The 23,984-nt window shown below is 39.2% G+C and overlaps 3 protein-coding genes across 3 annotated transcripts; 2 read left to right on the forward strand and 1 right to left on the reverse strand.

Moving 5' to 3' along the window:
• Positions 1–225: 225 nt before the first annotated feature.
• Positions 226–2,434, forward strand: LOC112349439. The gene is made up of 3 exons (XM_024683865.1): positions 226–1,818; positions 1,873–2,045; positions 2,100–2,434. Exons 1-3 carry the CDS (start codon positions 657–659, stop codon positions 2,331–2,333), a joined length of 1,569 nt encoding a protein of 522 aa, XP_024539633.1. The 5' UTR covers positions 226–656; the 3' UTR covers positions 2,334–2,434.
• An 8,493-nt stretch (positions 2,435–10,927) lies between these two features.
• LOC112349445 lies at positions 10,928–13,526 on the forward strand. Its single transcript, XM_024683887.1, has 6 exons — positions 10,928–11,117; positions 11,209–11,241; positions 11,287–12,467; positions 12,521–12,766; positions 12,821–13,350; positions 13,523–13,526. The coding sequence occupies exons 1-6, from the start codon at positions 10,928–10,930 to the stop codon at positions 13,524–13,526; spliced, it is 2,184 nt and encodes a 727-aa protein (XP_024539655.1).
• A 4,144-nt stretch (positions 13,527–17,670) lies between these two features.
• On the reverse strand, positions 17,671–19,876 carry LOC112349446 (putative pentatricopeptide repeat-containing protein At1g68930). The gene is made up of 6 exons (XM_024683888.1): positions 19,676–19,876; positions 19,412–19,590; positions 18,676–19,215; positions 18,202–18,346; positions 17,955–18,023; positions 17,671–17,793 (listed from the first exon to the last, which is right to left on the reverse strand). The coding sequence occupies exons 1-6, from the start codon at positions 19,874–19,876 to the stop codon at positions 17,671–17,673; spliced, it is 1,257 nt and encodes a 418-aa protein (XP_024539656.1).
• Between the last annotated feature and the right edge of the window lie 4,108 nt (positions 19,877–23,984).

Genomic DNA, 23,984 nt, shown 5'->3' on the forward strand with positions numbered 1-23,984 from the left:
AGCAAAATTCAATTGACCTCCTTACCTTGGTCTAGCTTGGAAGGAACAACATATATGCCCAGCAATTTTAGCACATGGATTTGCTTAAGGCAACGATTGGGGACAATCGTGGCAGCGAACCAAAGTAGCCGCTGAAGCAAGTCACAGTACCTGTCACTGAAGCGAGTTGTACCTGTCACATATCCATGAGTATATAGGCCGAATTAGGTCAACAAACCTTATGGTCCTGGGCCGCGACTTGGTCCCGATGGCGGCGACAATGGAGGTGGGGAGCTGGTTCAATTAGAGTGTGGATTCGTGAGTGCTATAGCGACGTCTACACCGACATCAGGGAGCTCGCGAGCGTGGGCAAGCGCTACATCCACATCTCGGGGGACCCCGGAATCGGCAAGTCGTGTTTTCTGTGGTACGTTCTCAGGAGGCTCCTCGACGATGGAGAGACGGCCGTCATAGTAGAGCTCCTCGTAGGAATCACCGTGAATACTTTCGTCTTCAAGCAGGATGGGAGTTGCGACGCGGAAGATTCACCGGATTACAACCGCCCGGGGGTTTGGCTTCTTACTGATGAGGCATTTGTTGGGCACAGGGCTTGGAACGGAACCACGGTCTTGTTCGCGTCACCCGAGAAAGATAAGTGGATACAAGCAGAAAAGACTATGCAGGAACGCAAGTTCACGACGCTTTACATGCCGCCTTGGTCTGTCGACGAGTTGCAGGCCGTCTATTTTTCAGATCCCGAGAATGAAGGCGAATACATGGAGTTCTGGGCGAAGTATTACGTTGCCGGGCCAATCATAAGGCACTACGTCACGCCTTTGATAAAGGTCTTCAGCGAGAAACTCACGGCCGTCGAGAAAGTTGTGGATGGCGGGGTGCTGAACGCGACATTATTGAAGGCACACGAGATCTTCGTTTCCTGGCCAACTCTCGACTTCACCCGCGTGGACCATTTCTCCTTTGCTTCGGAGTGGGCAGCGGATTGTTTTGCAATCGCGTGCTTCAATGGTCAGATCAAGAACTGGATCGCGTCCACTTTATTTTTGGCAGCGAACCGTTCATTGCGGAGTGCAGCTGGAGTTCTGTTCGAACGCGTTGCTCATTATCGACTCTCGATGGGTGGTGACTTTTGTAGCATTGACGATCTGACCAGAAAGCTTCATTTGGAGAAGCGGGAAGTGAAGTATTTCTCCGGTAACAGTCTTGATCTGCAAATACCTGGCCTCTACTACTTACAACCCAGCAGCACGTCATTCCCTGTGATAGACTCGGTGTATCCTCCACTCGTCCTTTTCCAGATCTCTATTGCCACGAAGCAGAGACCAATGAAGAAGTGTGACTACGATGCCTTGTGCTCTTCTTTGATGGCGTTCAGAAACGAGCACCCTGATATTCCGTCGGGCCTGGAAGGTGTGCCGGAGCCGAACCGAGTGCACGCTATTCTAGTGAAGATGGAGGGTGACAATGCAAAGCATTCGCAACGCCTGTGCATGGTGGAAGACGCTCCGGAAGACGCTCCAGCGAATGAAACGGCTCCTCGCCGGTCGGCACGAAAGAGAGCACGTACACAGAGGAGCATTTCCAAGGTCAAGCAAGGGGAGACAGCAGGGGTAATGAAAAAGAGGACGTTCCTGCCTTTCCAGATGACCATTGCTCTCAAGATGGACCATACTGTTCCCGACACGCTTGACTACCCGTCCCTTCAACAGATACACGACATTGTCTGTGCAAGAATGGACGGTGCAGTCGATACTGGAGCACGCAAGTTTGGGGACATTAAAAGAGAAGAGGCGGACTTTGCAAGAGTATTGATGCGCCAAGGTACTTTTCCCTCTCCTAAATTGCGTGGTCTTTTGAATCTAGTTTACTCATCAGGGAAGGGAAGCATCCAGTACGAGGAAGAAATGGACGGGGTTCCCGTTTTTGGCGCATGGATTGAAGCTGTTCGCACCAAAGAAGGCAGTGATTCCGTGGAGAAAACTGTTTTGACTATCCAGTGCACGGCTGGTAAACTAGCTGGACGAGAGCTGACGCTTTTTGTGAACGAGGTAAGCATTCATTCATTCATAAAGTGTGTTTCAGTGAGTAGTTTTTATTTGCAGCGGCTTTTGCCAGACAAGGAGTTTTCTAATCCTTTGGTTTTGAACATGCTGCGCCTCGAGGCAGTTAGTGGCGCAGATGATGCTGCCTACCAGGTCTGCTGGTCGGGTGCAACAGCATCTGTTGTCATTAGATCAAATCGGAGAGCTTCTAGGAAGTTGATGCTGGTATTTCCAACAGAACAGACAGAAGAAGAAGAAGACGACTACAAAGAAGAGGACTATATGGAAATCTGATCCTAGTTTACACTTCCGGTGCTAAATCTTTTCCTTGCTTGAAAGCGCGGTTTGTGTTTGTTAAGCTGATCATCCTAATAAATGTTTATTTTCGACTTGTATTAACAAGCGCTCAAAACTACTCTCCCAAGTCCGAAGGTCCCAGTGCACTTCAAGGCGAGGAGCTGCGAGCTGAAGGTCCCAGTGCACTTCAAGGCAAGGAGCTGCGAGCTGCTGTCCGTTCATTGCAAGGCTTCGGCCCATTTTCTAATGTCGTGATGCTGCTTGGCAACTAGGAGGTCATTCCAGCAGACTCTAAGACGATCAAGCACCTTAAGCACGTAAGCTCACTCGACTTCTATGCTCGATCGATAGCTTGTTATGTGTGGAATTCTCGAAACTTATCTCGCCTTCTTGCTTGCTTACAACAGAGACCAGCTGACATTGTGAGACGGAAGAGAATGTCAGCAACGTGGTTCCCTTACACTTCTATCATTCGGCTCCAAGCCTCGTTAGCAGAAGCAAGTCATAGAGATGCTCAGCCTCAAGACCTGGAAAAGTTGTGCAGTCTCACTTCGATCAGATAAGCTTTCTGCCTCGTTCGTTGGTTTCCAGGCTGATGCAATTCGCATGACAGATGAAATCAGATACCAAAGACGTAGCCTCACTCGTGAAATTAGCTTTCTGAAAATACTGATTATCATTTTTGTAAAATGTTACTGGTCACCACAAACACGGCTGAGATTGCTTTATGGCAAGAGATACAATGGCCAGGTCTTTTCTATGCTGGGGTTCTACTGGAAGTCGGAGCGATGCCAAAGAGGAAGGGATTTGATGAATCGGGTGCTAGCAAGTGGAGGTATTTTGTGTAGTATCTACATTGGGTATGCTATTATGCTCACATTCTCCTGGAGGTGGAGCTCACCATGGTGGAACCAGTAGACATGGTAATTTTTTAACAATATATACACTAAAACATTGAAATCTCTCCACTCCAAAAAAAGCTAGACTAATTTGTTATGTTAGGTTCACCATTTGTTAGGATGAGTGATATCTCCCAACTTCTTTGACATAAACTTTTCATGCCTTTATCACAAACTTAAGCTCTTTTATATTCCCTAAATGCCTTTTTTTTGCTCCATTCATCAAGAAAGGACTTTTTAGAATCTTCATGACCAAATCTAAACACACACTAAGCAATTCTTCAAATCCATGCCAAAATCTCAAGTTTAAACTCCCAAAATTAAGCAGTAATGATAAGGGAGAATGCAAGTGACATAGATATTGGTGTGAATATGGAAAACAAGATGCTTGTGAAACATCCTCTACAATTGCTAAATCTACACCAAAGTCAGGACTTGGAAGTAGACCAAGTCAAAGTTCTAACAAGCAAGGTTGCCTTTGCAATTTTTTGGTCAAACAGTTTTACAAATGGCTTGATTATGTGCAGATTATGTATTATCATAGAGAGCATTGTGATAAGAATGGGATTCCTTATCATGGTCAACTTGAACTAAGTGGAGGAAAGTCATTATTTTTTTAGAAGCTTCTAGCAAATATTCGACATTAGGTGATTCATATGATCTAGCAAGATTTCATATCAAATCAGATTTATAATAAGCATATACAAATTGTGGGAGAAATAAATCAGCTCGTGAACCTCCTTGTCAAGATAATTTTCTAACTATGTAAGATATCAACAATTTGTATAGAAAGTATTTGCTTTCAATTTATTGACTACATAAGAATGATGTATAGAGTGTATGTATTTGGAAGAACACAAATCCTGAGAAAGTATTTTTCCTGTTTTACCATAGAAATTCACACAACTTGGCAACTGCAAAAGATGGTGGATTTTGCAAATAATAATTTGTTGAGTCTTGATACAACTTTTGCAACTAATCGCTATAAGGTAAAATTTTCATTTATTTTTAAGTGAATAATATTTAATAGTTTACAGTTCCCATTATACACTATGCTTGTTTTTTGTTATTATGGAAATGGTATTTCAATTGTATAAGTTTTAACTTTTAGTGAGAAAGGAAAACATATAAAGAATTGGATAATAGCTCTTTAAAAATGAGTTTTAGAACACATGCTAGATTAAATTATATCATATCAAATTAATTACGTCAGGTGTAAGTTCAAAGATTGGTCTAGGTCCTAGGAGTTTTGTGGGATCACATGATGAAACTAGGGAATCTTGGGAAGTGACCTTATAGCATTAATCTCTACTTTAACACCATCAATCATTATCACAACTTTTTTTTAATAGAGATACAGTTGATTGTCAAATTCTATTATGTATTTAGCATGTATGGAAGAATTGGCTCAAATATATTATTCATAAGGTGAAATCTTGGGATATTAGGATAGAAATATAAAAATTTCTTGGAGATATTATGTATTATTTAATTCACGTAGCTTTTCACAATGATAATATTATACAAGCTGAGATTAAACAACTTATTGAATATTTTGAAATGGATTTTCAAAAAGAAGTAGCTTTTATCAAGTATTTTCAAGATGAACGGAAGGACAAAGTTGATAAGTGAATTAATATTTTGATTTTAATAATTTATTTTAATTTATATTTGATAGATATGTGGGTTGTTGCTACTCAAAATTTCCCTTATGCTACCAAGGAGACAAATAATTCAATTGAGGTATTCCATGCAAATATAAAAGCTATACTCTCATCCGAAAAAAATACATACTCATAATTAAATGATGGATTAGGCAATTCATCAATTTACTACTAAGGTTTATGGAATGTACTGGTTTATTAGTTATTGCAAATATCATGGTTTTATTCGAAACCATGCATACAAAAAGCTAATCAATGGTGTGATTGTTAAATCAAGAAATATTAACGACTTTCATATAAAATTTGATAAGGACAATACTTGCAAATTTTAGTACAATCCTCTTTAAATCCAGCTATATAGTATTTTGTTGTCGGAGATGAAGGACATAGTGATTGGGCTTTTTTAACTTGGTGTAATTATCTGTGTGCAACTAAAGAAAACTTTTGCAAGCATCAAGCAAAAATTATTATGTTAAAACAAGGAGAAAAAATAACCGGACTATAATTAATTATGAGGTTCAACCATCACAATCACATGCAATCTTAAAAACTCAGTTAGATGACTTATTTTATTGTCATCAAGATTTTGAAGCACTTGATTTGGAAGTTATGATATAGATATTTCACTTATTAATTAAAATTTTGAAATACTTATAAAACTTTGAGTAGGAAAATATTTATTAAAATGTTTATCATGAGTAAGTAATTCAGTTGGAGACTATAATAGAGGTAAACTAGCATATTTTATATATTAATATATATGAATATTGAGTAGGAAGATATCTATCGAAATGTGCAGCATCAACAAGAAATTTAACTAAGGACTAAGTAATTTACACTAAACAAATTTTAAATATTGATATGAACTTTGAATAGGAAAATATCACTCTATCAAAAGTTATAAAAATGATATTGCAGCAAAAGATGATGAATATCTTACAAAATCTTCTTGGTGAAGAAGCTTTTTTATCTAGTGGGCTTTAGAGTTTAGGGTTTACAAGTGTGTTATCTTACAAAATCTTCTTACTTTTTTATCTAGTGGGCTTTAGAGTTTAGGGTTTACAAGTGTGTGAGGGTGACTCTGAGATGGTGCATGGAACAGTTTCCCCCTAGTGGGCTTTAGAGTTTAGGGTTTACAAATGTATGAGGGTGACTCTCAGCTTTGATCTATCAAATGCAAGTCTACTGAGTTTGTTTGTTTAGTAAGAACATTACCACATGGGTGCACAAGCCTTTGGCATGACTTGAACCTTAGACCTTTTTTATCAGATTCTATACACTAACCACAAAACCACTTACCAGGTGGTTGTGATGGAACCATCCTAGTCCCACTTGAAGATTGTAGTCCATCACAGAGTGGCAGGATCACTCCTATTGATCATGTGACTGAGTTGAGTATGGTAAACCATGCTATACCATGATCAAGTCAGGGTTCCGCCTCAAGACAGGGTGTTTTGTTAGGGTTGCATTAGCAAGCCTAATCCCCATGTTTGGGTTTGCAAGTGTGTGAGGGCGACTATCAGCTTCGATTGATCCAATGCAAGTCTACTGAGCTTGTCACACATTGTGTGCCTCCAGAAAGCCCTTAATTAGTACCAGTATTTACCCTGGTCTTCAATTCAACCACAGCATCAAAAGCTTTCTTTTGTTCGTGGAGAACTCCATCATTACATTCTACAAGAAAGTGACCAAGAGCATTTCTTGCTCCTCCGGGATTTATTCTATAAGCACTTACATGCCCTAAATTATAGAATAAATCCCGGTTCAAGGTTCGAGTCATGCCAAAGGCTCATGCACTCATGGTTTAAGACCTCTTCAGCAAATGCCCTCGTAGCAAATGCCTTGTTCTGACTTGGCCAAATCTTGCCAAGTCTTAAGGCCATGCGGAGGTTACTAGCCAACCTTAAGTCTTAGTCTGACACAACTACACTAGCTCTAAGCAACTAAGAGAGAGATCATTGGACAAGAATAGGTACCTCGAGATCTAGTGATAAGTCCCATTGAGACTTGAGTGATTCCATTACAACTAGAAATGGAAAAAGATCTAATTGGTACATAATTGGCCCTTAATAGGAACCCTACCTTACATGAAATAGAAAAAGCTTAGAAAAGAATGGAGCGATCAAAGAATAATGTGCAAACTGAAGTGAATAATCTTGTAAGTAATAACTGTGTCGACTCTAACTACTCCGACTTCTAAACTTGTATTTGCTAGCTCTTGCAAGCTTGAGCAAAAGTTGAGAAAGTTTAATGTGACAACACCACCCTTCCACTCAGTTTGAGTCTCTACAAAACCAACTTTGGATGAAGCCAACCAAACTTTACAAGACTAAACTATTTTTCCCTATTGAGATCAATGAAAGTTAAACTTCCATAGTGTGTCCTCCTTTGGACCACACCCAAGTTGCCATTGGGTCTGCCATGACTTCCATGCCACACAAGTTGCATTTCCAAACAAAGTGTCTTACCTTTCCTTCGTCCCATCTACCAAGCAAACACACGCATGTACAACATGAGAGGGGCCATACTTGGACACCAGGGTGTCGCCCACCTTTATCTCAATATGAGTTCTCCTACTCAGGTTTCCACTACACCAGTTTCAAGTAGTTAGTTTCTAGGAGCCTAGCTAGCAACTTGTGCTACAGCTAGAGAGACACTCAACTTACTTGTCACAGCAAGTCATCGATCCTTAAATATTGTAACTGGGGACCTCCCCTTTACGTAATCACAACCCTACAACCTTACTTTAAAGGTGGCTACAATGTGGATTCATCTAACTTTGTAGAAACTCTTAGGATCATACATCTAGTGTTCTTATTATATTTCGCTCAGTTTTAAAGAGATTTATGGTGATAAAAGCATCCATTTTGATTGCACTTTATTTGGGTCAAAGTGGCTTCTCCTCCTATTTAAAATGAGCTGATTTCGTAAAGAATCAAGTTGCATACAAACATTTTTCTTTTGCATTCTCCTCTATTTTCACCAATTAAATTTGGAGGTTTAAGATTTTGGCATGGATTTGAAGAATTGCTTGTGTAGGTGTTTAGATTTGGTCATGAGGATTCTGAAGAATGCTTTTTGATGAAAGAAGTTGAGAGATCTTTCACCTTTTTTCATGATTCAGTTCTAGAGTTTTGAAAGTGAAAGTTTCTGAGTATTCTTTGAAATTTCTTTTGTGGGTCTTTCCTTTGCTTCCTAGCTTTCATAGGAGTCCTCCTTATTTGCAAAGGAATTCATAAAGAATTGTGAGTTTTGGTGCTGCTTATCTTATATATTATACACTTATAAAAAGTTTCATCATTTGTTTTTAAGTGTATTGCAAGGATATTTTCTAAAGCTTTCTACCATTTGTTTGCATGCAAGATTTGATGCAAGTTTGTGGATTTTGGAGCAATTCACCACTTATACTCATTTATTTGAGTACAAAGAGTGGTTTCAGTTGTTTTCACTCAATTTTGAGTGGTTGTGGTGATGAATAGTTAAATGAAGCAAAGGTGATGGATCCCAAAAACAGGTGAGGACTCACCAAGAAACTGTAGAGCTCACATACAAAATGAGTTGATGCAACCTCATGGCTAAAACCCAATCTGGAACTCATAGTCTAAGGTAGCAAAGCTTGAAAATAAAAGAGGAGAGGTGAAAAAAGTGGAGAAAAGGAAAAAGAAAGAAAAAGGAAAGAAATTTCCACACAATTGCTTTGAGGTGGTGATAATTGTGAGCATATGGAAGCTCACAACTAGTCTCATCTGTGAGCATGTAAGAACCACCCTCCACCTGGCATTGGATGAAGTAGAGGCCAAGCCACCATGGAAAGAACTTAGAGGAGGGAGTGAACTCTTCGAGAAAAATGAGCTTCCCAGGAGAAAAGAAGATTGAACTAGAAACTTTGGAGTTAATGGTCACCATGAGCTTGTGCTTTGTAGCAAAAAGATGCTTAACTACAGCCCTACACTGCTTGTCAATGGCAAGGATCTCCATGTCATAAGCATGAAGCTTGGCTGTGTTGGAAAGTTGGAAGTCTATAGCATGGCACAAAGATAGTGCAAGTGATGGTACTTGGAGCTCCACTAGAACAATCTTATAGACTAAGGAGAAGAGATTCACATAAATTGAAAGATGTTTGAAAGGCCCAAAGCGGTGCTTATGTCCACAAGCTTGTAGAGATAAAAACATGAATATCTCAAGCTCTAGAGCACCAAAAAATTTGAGTATGAATGCGTCAGAAAGCCCAACTATGACCACAAAAAGAGACATCTGTGAAAAAGAGTGAAAATGGCCAAAACCACTTTATATACTTAAAATAGATAAACACAAGCCAAACTCCTTAAATTGGCGTCAAATCTCATATGCAAGCATATGGTAGAAAGTTTTGGAGGATATCTATCTAAGATGCTCAAGAAAGATGGAAATGGTGATGAAACAAAAAAGAACAAACCCCTCAAATTTGTAGTTGTGGAGTGTATGACATAAATAACACCAAAACACACAATTCTATGTGAATTCCCTTGCAAGAAAGGACTCCTATGAATGCTAACAAGACTCACAAAAAGTTTTCAAAGAATGCTTAAGAAATTTCACTTTTAAAGCTATAAAACTCAATTGTGAAAATAAAAGAGAAAAGAGTGAAAAAAAGTGAAAGATCTTTCAACTTTTTACACTCTGCTCATCAAAAAAGCACTCTTTGGAATCTTTATGACCAAATCTAAATACCCATACAAGCAATTCTTCAAATCTGTACCAAAATCTTAAACTTAAACCTCCAAAAATAAGTGGTGAAGATAGAGGAGAATACAAAAGAAAAATGTTTATATGCGGTTTGATTCTTAGAAACCACTTCAAACTAAATAAGGCACAATCAAAATGAATGCTTCTATCACCATAACTTTTTTTGAAACTGAGTGAAATAAAAAAAAGCTTTAGATTTATAATTTTGTGCTTCAAATTTGTGCAAGAGGGAGCTCTTATTAATCTCAATGATCCCTCAAACATGAATTAGCCACTAGAACCCCAAAAAATCTCTTTACCCATCAAGTAATTTATATCAATGTCCAAAAAAAAAGCTACACTAGTTTGTTATGTTAGGTTCACCATTTGTTAGGAGATGAGGGTCTCTATCTCTCTAACATAAGTTTTTCATGCCTCAATCACAAACTCAAGCTCTTTCCAATTGCCTTTCTTTTGCCCTTGCTCACTTGCAAAGCTTTTATATAAAGAAAAAAGAATATTCTAGAAATCAAAATATTCTGAATGCTCTATATGTCCCATATTGATATTTAGTGTGGGGCAAATTTGCATTCACTATCACTAAGAGGTGTGAATCCATTTGGTTCACTTGAAATAAATAAAATTGAGGGACACTTATAAGGTTAGGTAGGAATAGTAACCTTTTTGTAACACCATCCATCCATCCACAAAATCACAGAGTAATTGCTAAACTTTGTGGACTAATTGCAAATGTTAGATAACTTGGTAAATATGTCAATTTCAAGAGAACAAGATAAGCTAGTGTGCTCTGGAGCTTCTATTTGATCAACATAAGGTTCACATCTTTTAGCTAAGCATTCAATAGGAAATAAATATTTTATTATCTTCAAGTGTTCATGGCTTTGTGCTTATAATAGTGCTTGTTGAATTCAACTCCCATGCTTGCACTCTATTTTTTATCTATTATCTGGAAAGTTTCTTCTTTTATTTCTTTTACAAAGTTAAATTTCTCAGCTTGTTTGCGATCAACAAATATCCCTAACATTTATTTAAAAAATTCTTAAATCTTTGGCCTCTGACAATAGCATTACAAAAGTATAAATCACTTGATCCAATTACATGGTTCAGGTTGATTGGCTTGGTACTTCATTATAAATCAAGTTTTCAAAATTGTTGAATATGACTCAGAATCCTTAGAGAAAAGGTATAAAGAGATGTTATTAGATCTGTTTAGTTTCAAAGAGGACAATTTATTTCAAGAACTAATTATTGCTAAGGTCACAAAAATGACTTTCCAAGGAGCCAATTAGGGTTTTTGGTAGGCATGGCATCCGGCATGGCGATTGCGAGCGTCGAGGAGAAAATCGAAGCAGTCCAGAAACAAATCGAAAAGGAAAAAGATACCGAGAAGAGGAAGCGGCTGTGGGAGGAAAAGAAGCAGCTGCGGGAGGAAAAGAAGCGCCTGCGAAACGAAGAGGAGCAGCTGCAGGATGTAAAGCCGTGGGATATTAAGAGTAAGTGGTTGACCTTTGTGGGCTGGCTGCTTTTTGCCTCTAGGATTGTCTGGCTGTTTTGTGGCTTGACAAGTTCATATTTCTGTTTCAGCGACCCTGGCGATGGCACTTCAAACTGCGGCAGGTAAGCACTTGCTCTTGTCTGTCTGGCGACTGTCTGGCTTGCTAGTTCGTTTTGGATCGGTTTGTGTTGTAGTAGTGTCGAAGTTGCTGGATGTATACGGAGAAAAACTGGAGGACGCAAGGTGTTTTCACCGGATGCCTGAGACGAGGGTGCCAACCTGCAAGTTGCCTCTTCTGGACAACGGTGGGCAGCCGTGTTTACGTACGGACTTGGGAGATTATTTTACTTTGGTCGGAAGGGAGGAGACGATTCAGCATCTCATGGCAGCCGCTGCACGGGTGTTTGGAACTTTCATGAACACGACGGCCAATACCTCGGATATTGAACGAAAAGATTTCTTGTTGATGCTCATCGGATTTCCTGGCGCAGGTAAAACAACTGTCGGGACATGCCTCTCAGCTCTTCTCAGAGAAGCGTGGGAGAGGGACACAAAAACAGGGGATATAGATGGCCTTGTAGAGGATCAGCTAGGCCACAAAGGGCTTGTGAAGCAGTTCAAAGAAATGGTGAACAACGTGTTGGAGACCGGCAAAGATCTTACAATGTATCATTCGGTTGAAACTACGAGGGCAGGGGATGTAACTTTCCTGGAGGACGGCCTGGCACCAGAACAGGTTTTGGCCCTTCGGTGCTTTCATGCAGCTCTTTGTCCAATGAACACTACTAGTTATGGCCGCTTTCTCAGGCAGTTGGATGACAAATTTCCAGGCCTGAGGAATGTGCTGACTTTGGGAAATGTGATCGACTTCATTCGAACTGGTCTTAAGGTTCCTGCGGATAAGCGAATTTTCCTATCTTGGTTTTTTGATGACGTCAACAAGGCCCAACCTGAGCCCGGCTGCCCACCCGCATTGTCCTGGATTCATGATGCTTTCTCGGCCTACGTTCAACATATCAAAGATAACCGAGGTGGCCTGACGTTTCCTATACTTACAGCAGCAACGACCGACTTTGCCGGGGCCACAATGCGCTACACATCAACGGAGAAGGCTCTAAGTATTTTTATACCTATCAGGCCTTTGAAAGAGCACGAGGTGGTCAGAGTTACAAAAATCTTCCTTACAAGACTAGGAAATACTCTGGACATGGAGAAACCATTTGAGCTCAAGGACGGACTAAGGAACCTGATAAAGTTATCAGGAGGGAATCCTCGCATGCTTGATCACCTTTTGAGAGGGTTGATGCCTGACCACCTTTATTTGGATGCTTCGAAGTTCTATGAAAAGGTTTCCTTGTCTTTTATCTTGATGTGACGAGAAAATTTCTATGTTTGTTACAGGTGAATCAAGATCTCACTCAAATCGATCTCCGTAACACAATAACGACTGCCTGGGGTAATATCAAACGTGGTTTTTATTATCAGTACCTTAAGGACGAGAAGTATTTGTTGGTGTTACGAGCTTTTTATGTTGCGCTGCTGGGGACCCTGATCCGTCGGGAAGAACTAGTCTGGCCAGGTAGCAGATATAAAGATAACTGGGGGTCTTTAGAGTCTTGCGGTTTAGTTGGACTCTTACACAACGAGGTACTATTTTGATATTTCAGAGTTTATGTCAGAACTTATGGTTGTCAATTACAGGAGCTGCCATCTAACGAGAAGATTAAATTATCAAGAGATGAAGATGCTGCTTTCTCCATCATGTTCTCTCCACTCCTCATTTACCATCTTGTCGAGAACCTACATGTGGCGGAGCTCCAGGATTTGTGTCTACCTAAACTAATCTCTAATCCCAAAAACAAGGAGGTATCTGATCTGATGTCCATTGTGTTGATGATCTATATGTTGTGGCTTTTTCATGATTGTGAGGGGAAGGGAACAGTATTTGAGTTTAGACTTGAAGAAATTCTTCCCTCCAATTTCTGCATTCCTGCAACTATGCAAGCTTTGAAGTTCCAGCTGCCAGCTGGTGCAAAGTTTGGACATCTGACACATCAGCCTCATCAGATACATACAGCAGATGTATTTCAGGCCTTCCTAAGAGACAACAGTCAGCAGTTTTATTGGGTTGGTGTTGGCAACCACGGACCTGATAGCTTCATCCATCTACAGCTGGTGGATGCTGAGGACATGCTGCAAGACTTCTTTTTATTTATTGAGAGCAAACACAGGTATAAAAAATCTTTATAAAGCTCACTATAATGTACTGTAATAGGGATGTTTATGAAGGGCAGCAAGCCAATTGGGAAGAAAACTTTGAGAAAAAAATATGGACAATAAAGCAATGGATGAATGAAGGTATTTATTTTCTAGTTGTGGGAGGTTAATTGTGTGTCTTTTCAGGTGAGAATTACGCCATGGTCTTTATGACCGAGCATTGGGTAACTTGATTTCCAAAGTCAAAAAATCTGAAAGGATGGTGGTGCTTGTGCCAAAGGTTCATCAATGTTTATATGGGTATCCAATGCAAAGTCCATTTGGTAAGTTATTTTAATGCTTTTATTATTAGTTTTTTATGTTTTATTTGTAGGTTTATTAGGTGCTGTGTGTTTTGATCTCATGTACAAACCTAGTAATGAGCAAGATGACAGTTTTGATGAAGAGCCCAGCACTAAGAGGAGTCGTTGGTGTTTTTAAAATGCTGTTTCCATATTTACTCGTTGACCAATAATATTAAACATAAAAGGATGTTTTGACATTGTTAAACACTACTCTTGTGTTTTGTAATTACAATTCCAGCTTAAATTTTTTTTATCGCTATAATAATAATTAGTTCCAGTAATTATTAGTTTTCTCTTTTTTAATTTATAAACTTTCCTAAACACTTCCTAGTATATTCTAGTTTGTTCTACCATCTAATCATTGATATTTGATAACATTAATCTTGTGTAAATTATAAATATGTTTATAATTATAAACTTCCATTTGATTAATTGGATTAATAAATAAGAATAACACTACTATTAAGAAAACTAAGTGTTGCTGCATGCAAAACGTAATTGACAACTGAACAATATCCATAGCACAATCCAAATCTGACATATTTATGTGATTGATTAAACAGAATCACCTGTAGTTAATTTATATTAGCCAAAAACTTGCTAAACTTAGGGTTAGGGTACCATGTTCACGTGTGGTGAATGGGAAGAGAAAAGGACACTAAAGAATGGAATGGAACGCCTAGAGCTTTAAATGCAAGCGAAGAATATGTTAGTCTCATGGAATAATGCACCCTATTGAGATGAAATATAGCCACTTGAGATATAAAGTGCTAAAGGTGATGGTGTTTGGTGTAAACTCTTAAATTTGGACTGCCCGGGAGGTCATCCAGCCTAGTACTATTCAAACTCAAGGATATTTAACCCCAAGTATCCCAAGACTCTTAATTGATTGAAAAAGAAGGTGCATTTTTATTCATGGGCCCTTTCTCTTTATATTTGAACCTTTATGGAACTTCTTTCGAGTTGTTCCTTTTGGTTGTTTTGGAAGCTAAAAGCCACAACTCTTCTAAGAGCCCCACTCTCTTGACACCCTACCCCTTAGGTTTGCTAAATGTCAAATCAACATATAATGTGATTCCCTTACCTAACCAATAGAGTCAGACTCAAGACCCTTTTTTTATACCAAATGTAAACTCCTAAATTTAAACTTCCTAAGAAATCACCCAACCTAATATTATTCAAACCTAAAGATATTTAACCCCAAATATCCCAAGACCCTTAACTGATTTGAAAAAAGGGTGCACTCTTATTCATGGATCTTTTACTTTTATATTTAAACCCTTATTATGGATCGTATTTCAAATCATTCCCTTTAGTTATTTACATTTGGCTAACAAAATCCATTTAACCTTATCTCCCAAAACATTTCCAAAGACACTTTACTCTTTTCATTCTGAGCATAGTAAGAGAGGATCAAGTTCTAGGATATAATATTATGATGGCTTCACCCATGGATCTTGGAACACTAGTATGGAGTCTCTATACTGGACATATATGGAGATTAATGGGTTTCTATGGTGTTCTTGCTTGCTAGCATCTCTCACAATCTAAGAGACTTGGCTTGTAGCAAATCCCTTTAACAACACAAGTATCAATAATTGATAATAGCCAAAATCATTGAGCTTGATATTATGAGCCTAGAAACTTTGAGAGCTCCCTTGTAATTCATGAGAAGCATTGACTTCTCTTACTGAGATTGGGATGATCCTTTCACATCGATTCATATGCAAACCAGATGCATTTGCACTGTGAGCAAAGGATTCTTCTTGAGCAAGCCATGCATATCATGTTGTTCTGGAAAAATGAGAAAGCATGATGTACAGAAGACTTAGAGGCATTTCCTGAGCTGGAAATGAAGGAGACATACTAAGAAAATACCATACCAATTCAAATGTGTCAGCTTCATAAGCTTTTGTTTTGTAGAGTCTGTAAACTTTCTATCAGCAATGTAAGCTAAAGGTTGTACCAGAGATGATAAAGCAACACAGACTTGCCAATAGGTTGCTTTGCTCCTCATATTTTGGCATTAAGAACAACACTTAATTATATCTGGAAATTTGATATACTGAAGTATTTCATTCATAACCTATTGAAAATTCTCCAATCCTTGTCTGTTTCAATGGAAGCAAGCAATGGACAAAGAAATCATGTCTATCATGTATGTATATTTTTTATAAAGTGATTCTAAACAAAATTTTAACACTTATCATCTTCACAAGTAGCAATTAGGAATCCATCCTTGGAAACACTTTGTCTTTCCCACAATTTATTAGCCCCTAACACATTAGTGTTCTTGGCCTAACTTTGCCTTTTGGATTCTTTCTCATGGTTCCCATTAAGATAATCCACACCATATTGTTTGTTCGTAGCCTTGTACAATGAGTTGAGCTTTATGACAGCTAATAAAACCATCAAAGTTGAGATTTGTCTTATTGACCCATTAACTCCTAAGAGCTACCATTTGAGATTTATCACATTGATCTCATCCTAAATATTATAATATGGTTACTTTAAAGTTATTTTGTTATTTAAAGAGATTAAACTACATGTTTACTCAAATAGTTTATTGTGGAGTATAATACAAAATCACTAGTTAAATATAAATTTAGAATTCTTTTTAAAAAATTATTTTTGGCATATGATCATTGGACAAAAATGTGGTTTATCTTTTATGGCCATAATGCTGCATGCAAACGCTGGATTTTTAACTTGGTTCTGAGCCATTCAGAAAAAGCTTGCACACTGATAAATCAAACTTGATCTTTTTTTTAAGGCTTTGTGTACATTAAAACCGCAGGCTAGCCTTACACCAATCTTTCTTTCTTCTTTCAATCAGGAAAGGTGATGGAATAGCAAAAGAAAAAGACCCAACCCAAAGTTGACAAACCAACCTTGGCATGAGAATGATCTTGCTCCATGGCCCGATCTTGTCACGTTCCATCGCATTTCTCTCAGGTCCCTAGCTCGGCCAGAGTCGAGACGAAAAGGGGAAATTACTTATTACTCCTGAATAAGCAAGCCCGAGAAAGAGCCGTTGACTTACATTGACTTTTATTGGTCAAAGAATCGTTGTCGGCATCCGCGATTCGTTAGTAAAGCTTTCTTCTGCAACAGTGATTTTTTTATGGCGCTTGTTCGCGGAAATCCGGTGAAGTAGCGAGGAAAAGAAAATTCTCTCTGGGCTATCGGTCTTGTCTTTTTTTCTTTGTCTGTCTTCTTTCTAATGTTTTCTCCCGCTAGCACATTTGGCCGGGCTGGAGCTCTTGGCGGCGAAGATGCCACTCCGCTAGCGGAAGAACGAGATATGGGCGCTCGCTGTCCACCGTGAAACGATCATCGTCCACCTTATGCGCGAAGAGTGTAGCACACAGCACAAGCGTGTGGTCCTTGGAGTCATTGCTAGTGTGGAGCCTCGCATAACTGGGCGTTGACTGCATTCCGTTCGCCATGATCGAAGCAACGTTCCTCGTTTCGGTGCCGTGCCACAGGAACTTCCACACCGCTGGGTCGTCAGCTGGTTCGAATTCGTCACTGATGTTACCTGGTGATCATGCTCAAGCTGAAAAGAATTCCATAAGAAACAGTGAGCTCTTACCGAGATCGGGACGATACATTCGCAACCATTCATATGCTTCCGCAAACCGGGTGTAGGGAGCGTATGTCCCGCGATTCTGCACCGTGAGGAAATGATTCCGCTTGAGCGAGATGGGCACATCGGTGCACTCCGTGCTGTTGACCAGTTTCTGGATGAACGAACATGACACGATGCGGAGAGGCTGCATATCCTGAGCACGATTTCAAAGCTTAAATGCAGGCAAAGATCCGGACTAGGAAAATAGCATACCAGTTCAAGTGCGTCGTCGTCATCCTCAATGTCAGCTTGGTCGTCTTGGAGATTCTGCATTAGAAAACTTTCTATCAGCAAAGTAAGCCAAAGCTGTGAACGAACCTTTTCCTTGGACTGTCGAGAGCACGCAGAAGCACACAAGGTTACCAGAGATGATAACGCCCAGCAACATAGACTCGCCAATCCTTGCTACAAAACACATATCGCTCGGACTCATTTTTTTGCAAGAACAACGCTTGTACCAATTTGTCGTGAGCTCGCGGGGCCTGGAATTCTGTAGAAGGAACTTTTAACGACTCTTAAAGAGAAGATCGAGTCAAATCTTTGAAAGCATACCGGTTGCTCGAGCGCTGGGTTCTCATTTCCCTGCATGAAAGATTATTGCCAGATTTCGAGACAAATCCTAGGAAAGAAATCTGCATTGTACCGGAAACTCGTCTAGAGGTTGCGCGGGTAGTCGAGGCTCATCGTTCTGTGGAACAGATCCACTACAGTGCTGCCGGCAAAGGGATTACAACGTAGAACAGTACCTTTTCCGAGATTTTTAGAATTTCTTCGTGACCTCCACTGCCAGGCTCCATCGCACGCTCGAAATCTTTGCATTGGCGCCAGCAGCAGAAAGATTAGAAATGCTTGACATCGGAGAAAGGATCGATCGAGCGCGACCACAGTACCTGCTGGCGGCCGGAAGCCGGATTGGCCCGGGCGCTCACAAAGGCGATGGATTTCGACGGCCTAGCTGTCGGAGGCGAAGAGCGCTTACAGAGAATGCGATAACCTAGCAAGCAAGGGGCTCTTCTTCCCTCTACGAGCTTAAACCTTCACAGCTCGCCCAACAGCAAATAGAAGACGACCACGTGCAAGAATAGCATAATTCTGGCATCTTTTTAAAATTTCTCGCGCCTCTTTGTTGCCATATATAACAAACCTAAAGCGATCTTCTTCCACAAGTTTTTAAAGGGGATGTAGTGGTTTTCAAATTTTCAATACTGAAAAGATTTCCCGGGTTCGACTCCTGGCATCCCCAATCTTAAATTTTTTGCTCTATCTAGAGCTGGATATATGTTCTTCCTTCTCAACTCCTGGATTTGAGCTTGCTCCTCCCTCATGCCACTGCTCGCGTAGATCGCCTCCATCAAAACAAATACCCCGCCTCGTGCCTCGCCTCCACTTCAACCAGCCGATAGAAAGCAAGCTTTCCGACCGCCGCATTCTTCCACTGCTTGCAAGCGCCCAGCACCGTTCTCCAAGCAACACCACTCGCCTCGCAAGGCATGGCTTTCACCATCTCCACCGCTTCCTCCAGCTCGTTTGCGCGGCCGAGAGCGTCCACCATGCACTGGTAGTGCTCGGCCCCGGGACAAACTCCATACTTCGCCTCCATCTCCTTGAAGTAGCACTTCGCTTGGCGGACAAGCCCGCCATGGCTGCACGCCGTGAGGACGCAAAGAAGTGCGATCCCATCTGGTTGGAAGCCTTCGTCTTGCATCTCGTCGAAGAGCTTGAAAACCATTCGCGTGTCCCCGTCGCGGCTGTGTGCTGCTATCACGGACGTCCAGGCAACCGCGTCTGGTTTCTCCAGGGACTCGAAGACCTGCTGTGCCTTCGCTGCGTCCCCGGCTTTGCCATAGCCATCGACGACGCCGTTCGCTACAACGGGATCGTCCTGAGTCCACACCTGGAGATATCTGCGTGAATTCCCTTCAGAGGCTCCAAGGCTCCCACGCTGCTGCTAGCTTTGAGAGCAGCCACGAAAGTTGGCGCGTCGGGTCTGTATCCCTGTGCTCGCATTTGATGGAAGCGTTGCAGGGAAAGCTCCCCCTGACCACTTTCGGCGAGCCCGAGTATCATCACAATCCAGGATACTGCGTCGTGAAGGCGCACCTTTGGAACACTTTCCAGGCGTCCCGGATGCTTCCACACTTGGCGTAGAAGCTGACGAGCGCGCTGGCTAGAAAAGTGTCCGAGTCGAGATCAAAGCTGGCCGCCCGAGCGTGAATCCCCACGGCTTTCTCGAGTGCCTCCTCTACTTTCACGAGCCTTCCATCCCCCATCTGTCTTCCCTGCTAGACTGCTGCAAGCCTTGAGTGCCGCACATAACGTTCGAGAGGTTGGAACGCAGCTGCTGTTCGCTTCCCCGTTTGTGACATATCCCAGGATCAAAGCGTTCCAAGAGACGGGATCCTGAGGCGTCATCCCATCAAAAACTTTCCGAGCTTCGGCCAAACTCCCACACTTGACGTACATGTCCACCAATGCGTTCGCCACACTGACGTCCGTGTCGTAGCCACTCTTGAATGCTTGAGAGTGCAAAGCTGCGCCTGTTCCCAGCGACTCAGCCTTCACCATCCTGCCTTCAACATCCTTGGCTTCCTCTGTTGCTCCCAATACACTGCAGGCCCTGATCGCAGCGGCAAAACTGTACACATTTGGTAGAAAGTGGAAAGGGAACAGTATTTGAGTTTAGACTTGAAGAAATTCTTCCCTCCAATTTCCACATTCTTGCAAGTATGCGAGCTTTGAAGTTCTGGCTGCCACCTGGTGCAAAGTTTGGACGTCCGACACATCAGCCTCATCAGATACATACAGCAGACGTATTTCAGGCCTTCCTAAGAGACAACAGTCAGCAGTTTTATTGGGTTGGTGTTGGCAACCACGGACCTGATAGCTTCATCCATCTGCAGCTCGTGGACGCTGAGAACAAGCTGCAGGACTTCTTTTTATTTATTGAGAGCAACAGGTATAAAAAACGTTTATAAAGCTCAATGTAATGTATTGTATAACAGGGATGTTTATGAAGGACAGCAAGCCAATTGGGAAGAAAACCTTGAGAAACAATAATGAAGGTATTCATTTTCTAGTTGTGGGAGGTCAATTGTGTGTATTTTCAGGTGAGAATTACGTCATGGTCTTTATGACCGATCAAGCATTGGGTAACTTGATTTCCAAAGTCAAAAAATCTGAATGGATGGTGGTGCTTGTGCCAGAGGTTCATGAATGTTTATATGGGTATCCAGTGCAGAGTCCATTTGGTAAGTTATTTTAATGCTTTTATTATTAGTTTTTTATGTTTTATTTGTAGGTTTATTAGGTGCTGTGTGTTTTGATCTTGTCTATAAACCTAGTAATGAGCAAGATGACAGTTTTAATGAAGAGCCCAGCACGAAGAGGAGTCGTTGTTGTTTTTAAAATGCTGTTACCATATTTACTTGTTTACCAATAATATTAAACATAAAAGGATGTTTAAACACTATGTGAAGATTCCCTGATTATAGAATCTTGACCATGAGTGTGTTTTGTAATTATAATTCCAGCTTAGAAAAATAATTTATCTTTTATATAGTTAATCTTTAATAGTTATAATAATAATTAATTTTAGTAATTATTGTATAGGATGGTTGTGGATATACCTATAATATTCTTAGATATCTAAAGACCAACAGTTGTTATTCATTTAGATTAATCTTATATTTATAATTTATAAACATTTTTATTAATTTTTAAGTATTATATTTAATTTTTTTTTAATTTATAAACTTTTCTAAACACTTCTTAGTATATTCTAGCTTTTTTTACCATCCAGTCATTTATATTCAATAAGATTAATCTTGTGTTTATAATTATAAACTTCCAGTTGATTAATTGGATTATTAAATAGGAATAACACTACTATTAAGAAAACTAAACATTGCTACTTACAAAGCATAATTGATGACTAAACAATATCATAGCACAATCCAAATCTAACATCTATGTGATTGATTAAACAGAATAGTAAGAAGATCCAAAAATAAACTAGACTTCACTTTTGAAGAATTGAAAACAAAAAAGAATAAAACTTTGAGCTAAAAATTAAAATCCATCAACTTGCCAAACTTAGCAGACATTGCCAGAGCCAAAACACAAACCCATTTCGTAAGTCAAGTGAAAGTCAATAACATCTTAGACCTTCATAGACATGCTCTAGATTTGAGAATATGCCCCAGCACAATATCATCTCTACTACAGGGGATGGAATAGTGCACACTATTGAGATGAAATACAGCCATTTGCTAAAGGTGATGGTGTTTGGCTGACAAAATCCATTTATCCTTATCTCCCAAAACATCTCCAAAGACTCCTTGCTCCTTCCATTTTGAGCATAGTAAGAGAGGATCAAGATCCATGATACAATATCATGATGGTTCTATCCACAAATCTTGGAACACTAATATGGAGCTTCCACACTAGCCATACATGGAGATTAATGTGTTCTTGCTTGCTGGCATCTCCCACAATCTAAGAGACTTGGCTTGTCATACCAGCACAAGCATCAATCATTGATAGTAGCTGAAATCATTGAGTTTGATACCATGAGCCTGGAAACTTTGAGAGCTCCCTTGCAATTCATGAGAAGCACTAACTTCTGTTACCAAGATTGGGATGATCCTTTCACATTGATTCATATGCAAACCAGGTGCATTTGCACTGTGAAGAAAGGATTCCTCTTAAGCAAGACATGCACATCGTGTTGTTCTGGAAAAATGAGAAAAGACACAATGTACAGAAGACTTAGAGGCATTTCCTGAGCTGGAAATGAAGGAGATGAACTAAGAAAATAACATACCAATTCAAATGTATTAGCTTCATGAGCTTTTGTTTTGTAGAGTCTGCAAATTTTCTATCAGCAACATAAGCTAAAGGTTGTACCAGAGATGATAAAGCAACATAGACTTGCCAATAGGTTGCTTCGTTCATATTTTGGCATTACCAAGAACAACACTTGACTATATCTTGAAAATTAGATATACTGAAGTATTTAATTCATAACCTGTTGAAAATACCCCAATCCTTGTTTATTTCAATGGAAGCAAGCAATGGATAAAGAAAACATGTCTATCATTCATTTGTATGCACATTTTTTATAAAGTGGTTCTTCCAATTTCAATTAAAACTCTTAGGAGTTGATGGGTCAATAAGACAAAACTCAACTCTGATGGTTTTATTAACTATCATAAAGCTTAACCCATTGTACAAGGCTACAAAAAATCAATATGGTATAGATTATCTTAAGACATACTCTTCAATGGTGAAGATGATAAGTGTTAAAATTTTGTTTACTTTTGCTATTTGAGATTTATCACATTGATATCAAGACTACTTTCCTAAATAGAAATTTGCAAGAAGATCTACATTTAATAGCCAAAATACTATACTTAATCTATATATCTTGTGGAAGTTCAAAAAAAGTTCTTTATAACTTTAAATAAACCTTTAAAGCATTGTGGTAGAAAATCAATACTTTTTCAAAGCTGAAGGATTTTCTGACACTCCTAAATCCAATATTTATATCAAGTGAGAAGGGAACAATTTATTTATTATTGCTCTCTACATTGATAAGTCATTTTTTCTTCTATAAAAAAGAATTTCCAAGTTTATCCTTAAAAATCTGTAAATGTTCCTAGTTTTTGCTAATAAAGAACTTAGAGAAACTTTGATACTTTATTGATTTTAAAATTCACCATGATAGAAAAATAGAATCTTTTAACATGTCCCATAACAAAAATACTTGACTGAAGTACTTAAAAGTTATGGATAAATCCTTCTTATTTGCCTTCAGAACCTGAAAATATTAAGTTTTTGATAAATGCTAAATTTCCAAGCTATAACAAAGGTATTAATTTGAAATTTCCTTGGAGATTTTATGTTTGTGGTGTGGTTTATATTATCAACCAATTTTCTCCTAATTTTGGTAGAAAATATTGGAACATCTAAATTTATAATATGCTATATAAAGAAAATTGTTGCTTTTAGAGTGCTTTATAGTTCAAGTTATATTGACAGAAATTTTTTAGATTACAAAGGTAATCATAAATTTAAAAAGAGTAGGGTTTTACTATAAAAAACAAACCTATATTACTCTTTCCTCCACAGAAATAAAGTATTTTGCTATTTTTAGGTAAATTCTTTGGTTTCAAGAATCTCCTTGAGGTTTTGGTCAATCCTCCATACCAATTGCTCTTTATATTAATAACAAAATAGCTAAAATGCTGCAACACTAGAAGTTATGATATATTGTCAAAACACTATTACTATGTTAAGAATTTAATATACAAAAATTTACTAAAGGTTCAATACATTACCTTTTGACAATAACTTGCCAAGATCTTTATAAAACCATTAGCTAAAATTCTATTTGTGGAACATAAGAATTTTATTTAAGTCGTGGCTATGCCTTGATTGAGGAAAAGGTAGTAGTAGCAGTCACACCTTTAGCTTTAAAAGGAGTATTGAAGCCAAAATCTAAAGTGTGATGTGTGCCTTGCATCATGAAGATTAAGAGTTCTATTTAATGGCAATTTTAGGAGAAATTTCTAGATTTAGCTAGTATTTAATTAAATAGTTTTTTTTATTTTAAAAAAATTTATTTCTAGTTTCCTTTGAAAAGATTTAATTCATTATTTAATCTCATTGTAGT

This window comes from Selaginella moellendorffii, unplaced genomic scaffold (assembly GCF_000143415.4).
Source record: "Selaginella moellendorffii unplaced genomic scaffold, v1.0 SELMOscaffold_39, whole genome shotgun sequence".
NCBI classification, from domain to species: domain Eukaryota; kingdom Viridiplantae; phylum Streptophyta; class Lycopodiopsida; order Selaginellales; family Selaginellaceae; genus Selaginella; species Selaginella moellendorffii.

Coding starts and splice junctions, on each gene's coding strand:
- LOC112349445 (XM_024683887.1), top strand. CDS start 10,928: ATGGCATCCGGCATGGCGATTGCGAGCGTCGAGGAGAAAATCGAAGCA. Junction 11,118..11,208: donor AAAGCCGTGGGATATTAAGA/GTAAGTGGTTGA, acceptor TTTCTGTTTCAG/CGACCCTGGCGATGGCACTT. Junction 12,767..12,820: donor TTGGACTCTTACACAACGAG/GTACTATTTTGA, acceptor TGTCAATTACAG/GAGCTGCCATCTAACGAGAA.
- LOC112349439 (XM_024683865.1), top strand. CDS start 657: ATGCAGGAACGCAAGTTCACGACGCTTTACATGCCGCCTTGGTCTGTC. Junction 1,819..1,872: donor AAGAGTATTGATGCGCCAAG/GTACTTTTCCCT, acceptor TTTACTCATCAG/GGAAGGGAAGCATCCAGTAC. Junction 2,046..2,099: donor TGACGCTTTTTGTGAACGAG/GTAAGCATTCAT, acceptor TTTTATTTGCAG/CGGCTTTTGCCAGACAAGGA.
- LOC112349446 (XM_024683888.1), bottom strand. CDS start 19,876: ATGGTGAAGGCTGAGTCGCTGGGAACAGGCGCAGCTTTGCACTCTCAA. Junction 18,347..18,675: donor GAGGCGAGGCACGAGGCGGG/GTATTTGTTTTG, acceptor CGAGCTGTGAAG/GTTTAAGCTCGTAGAGGGAA. Junction 17,794..17,954: donor AACCTCTAGACGAGTTTCCG/GTACAATGCAGA, acceptor ACAGAATTCCAG/GCCCCGCGAGCTCACGACAA.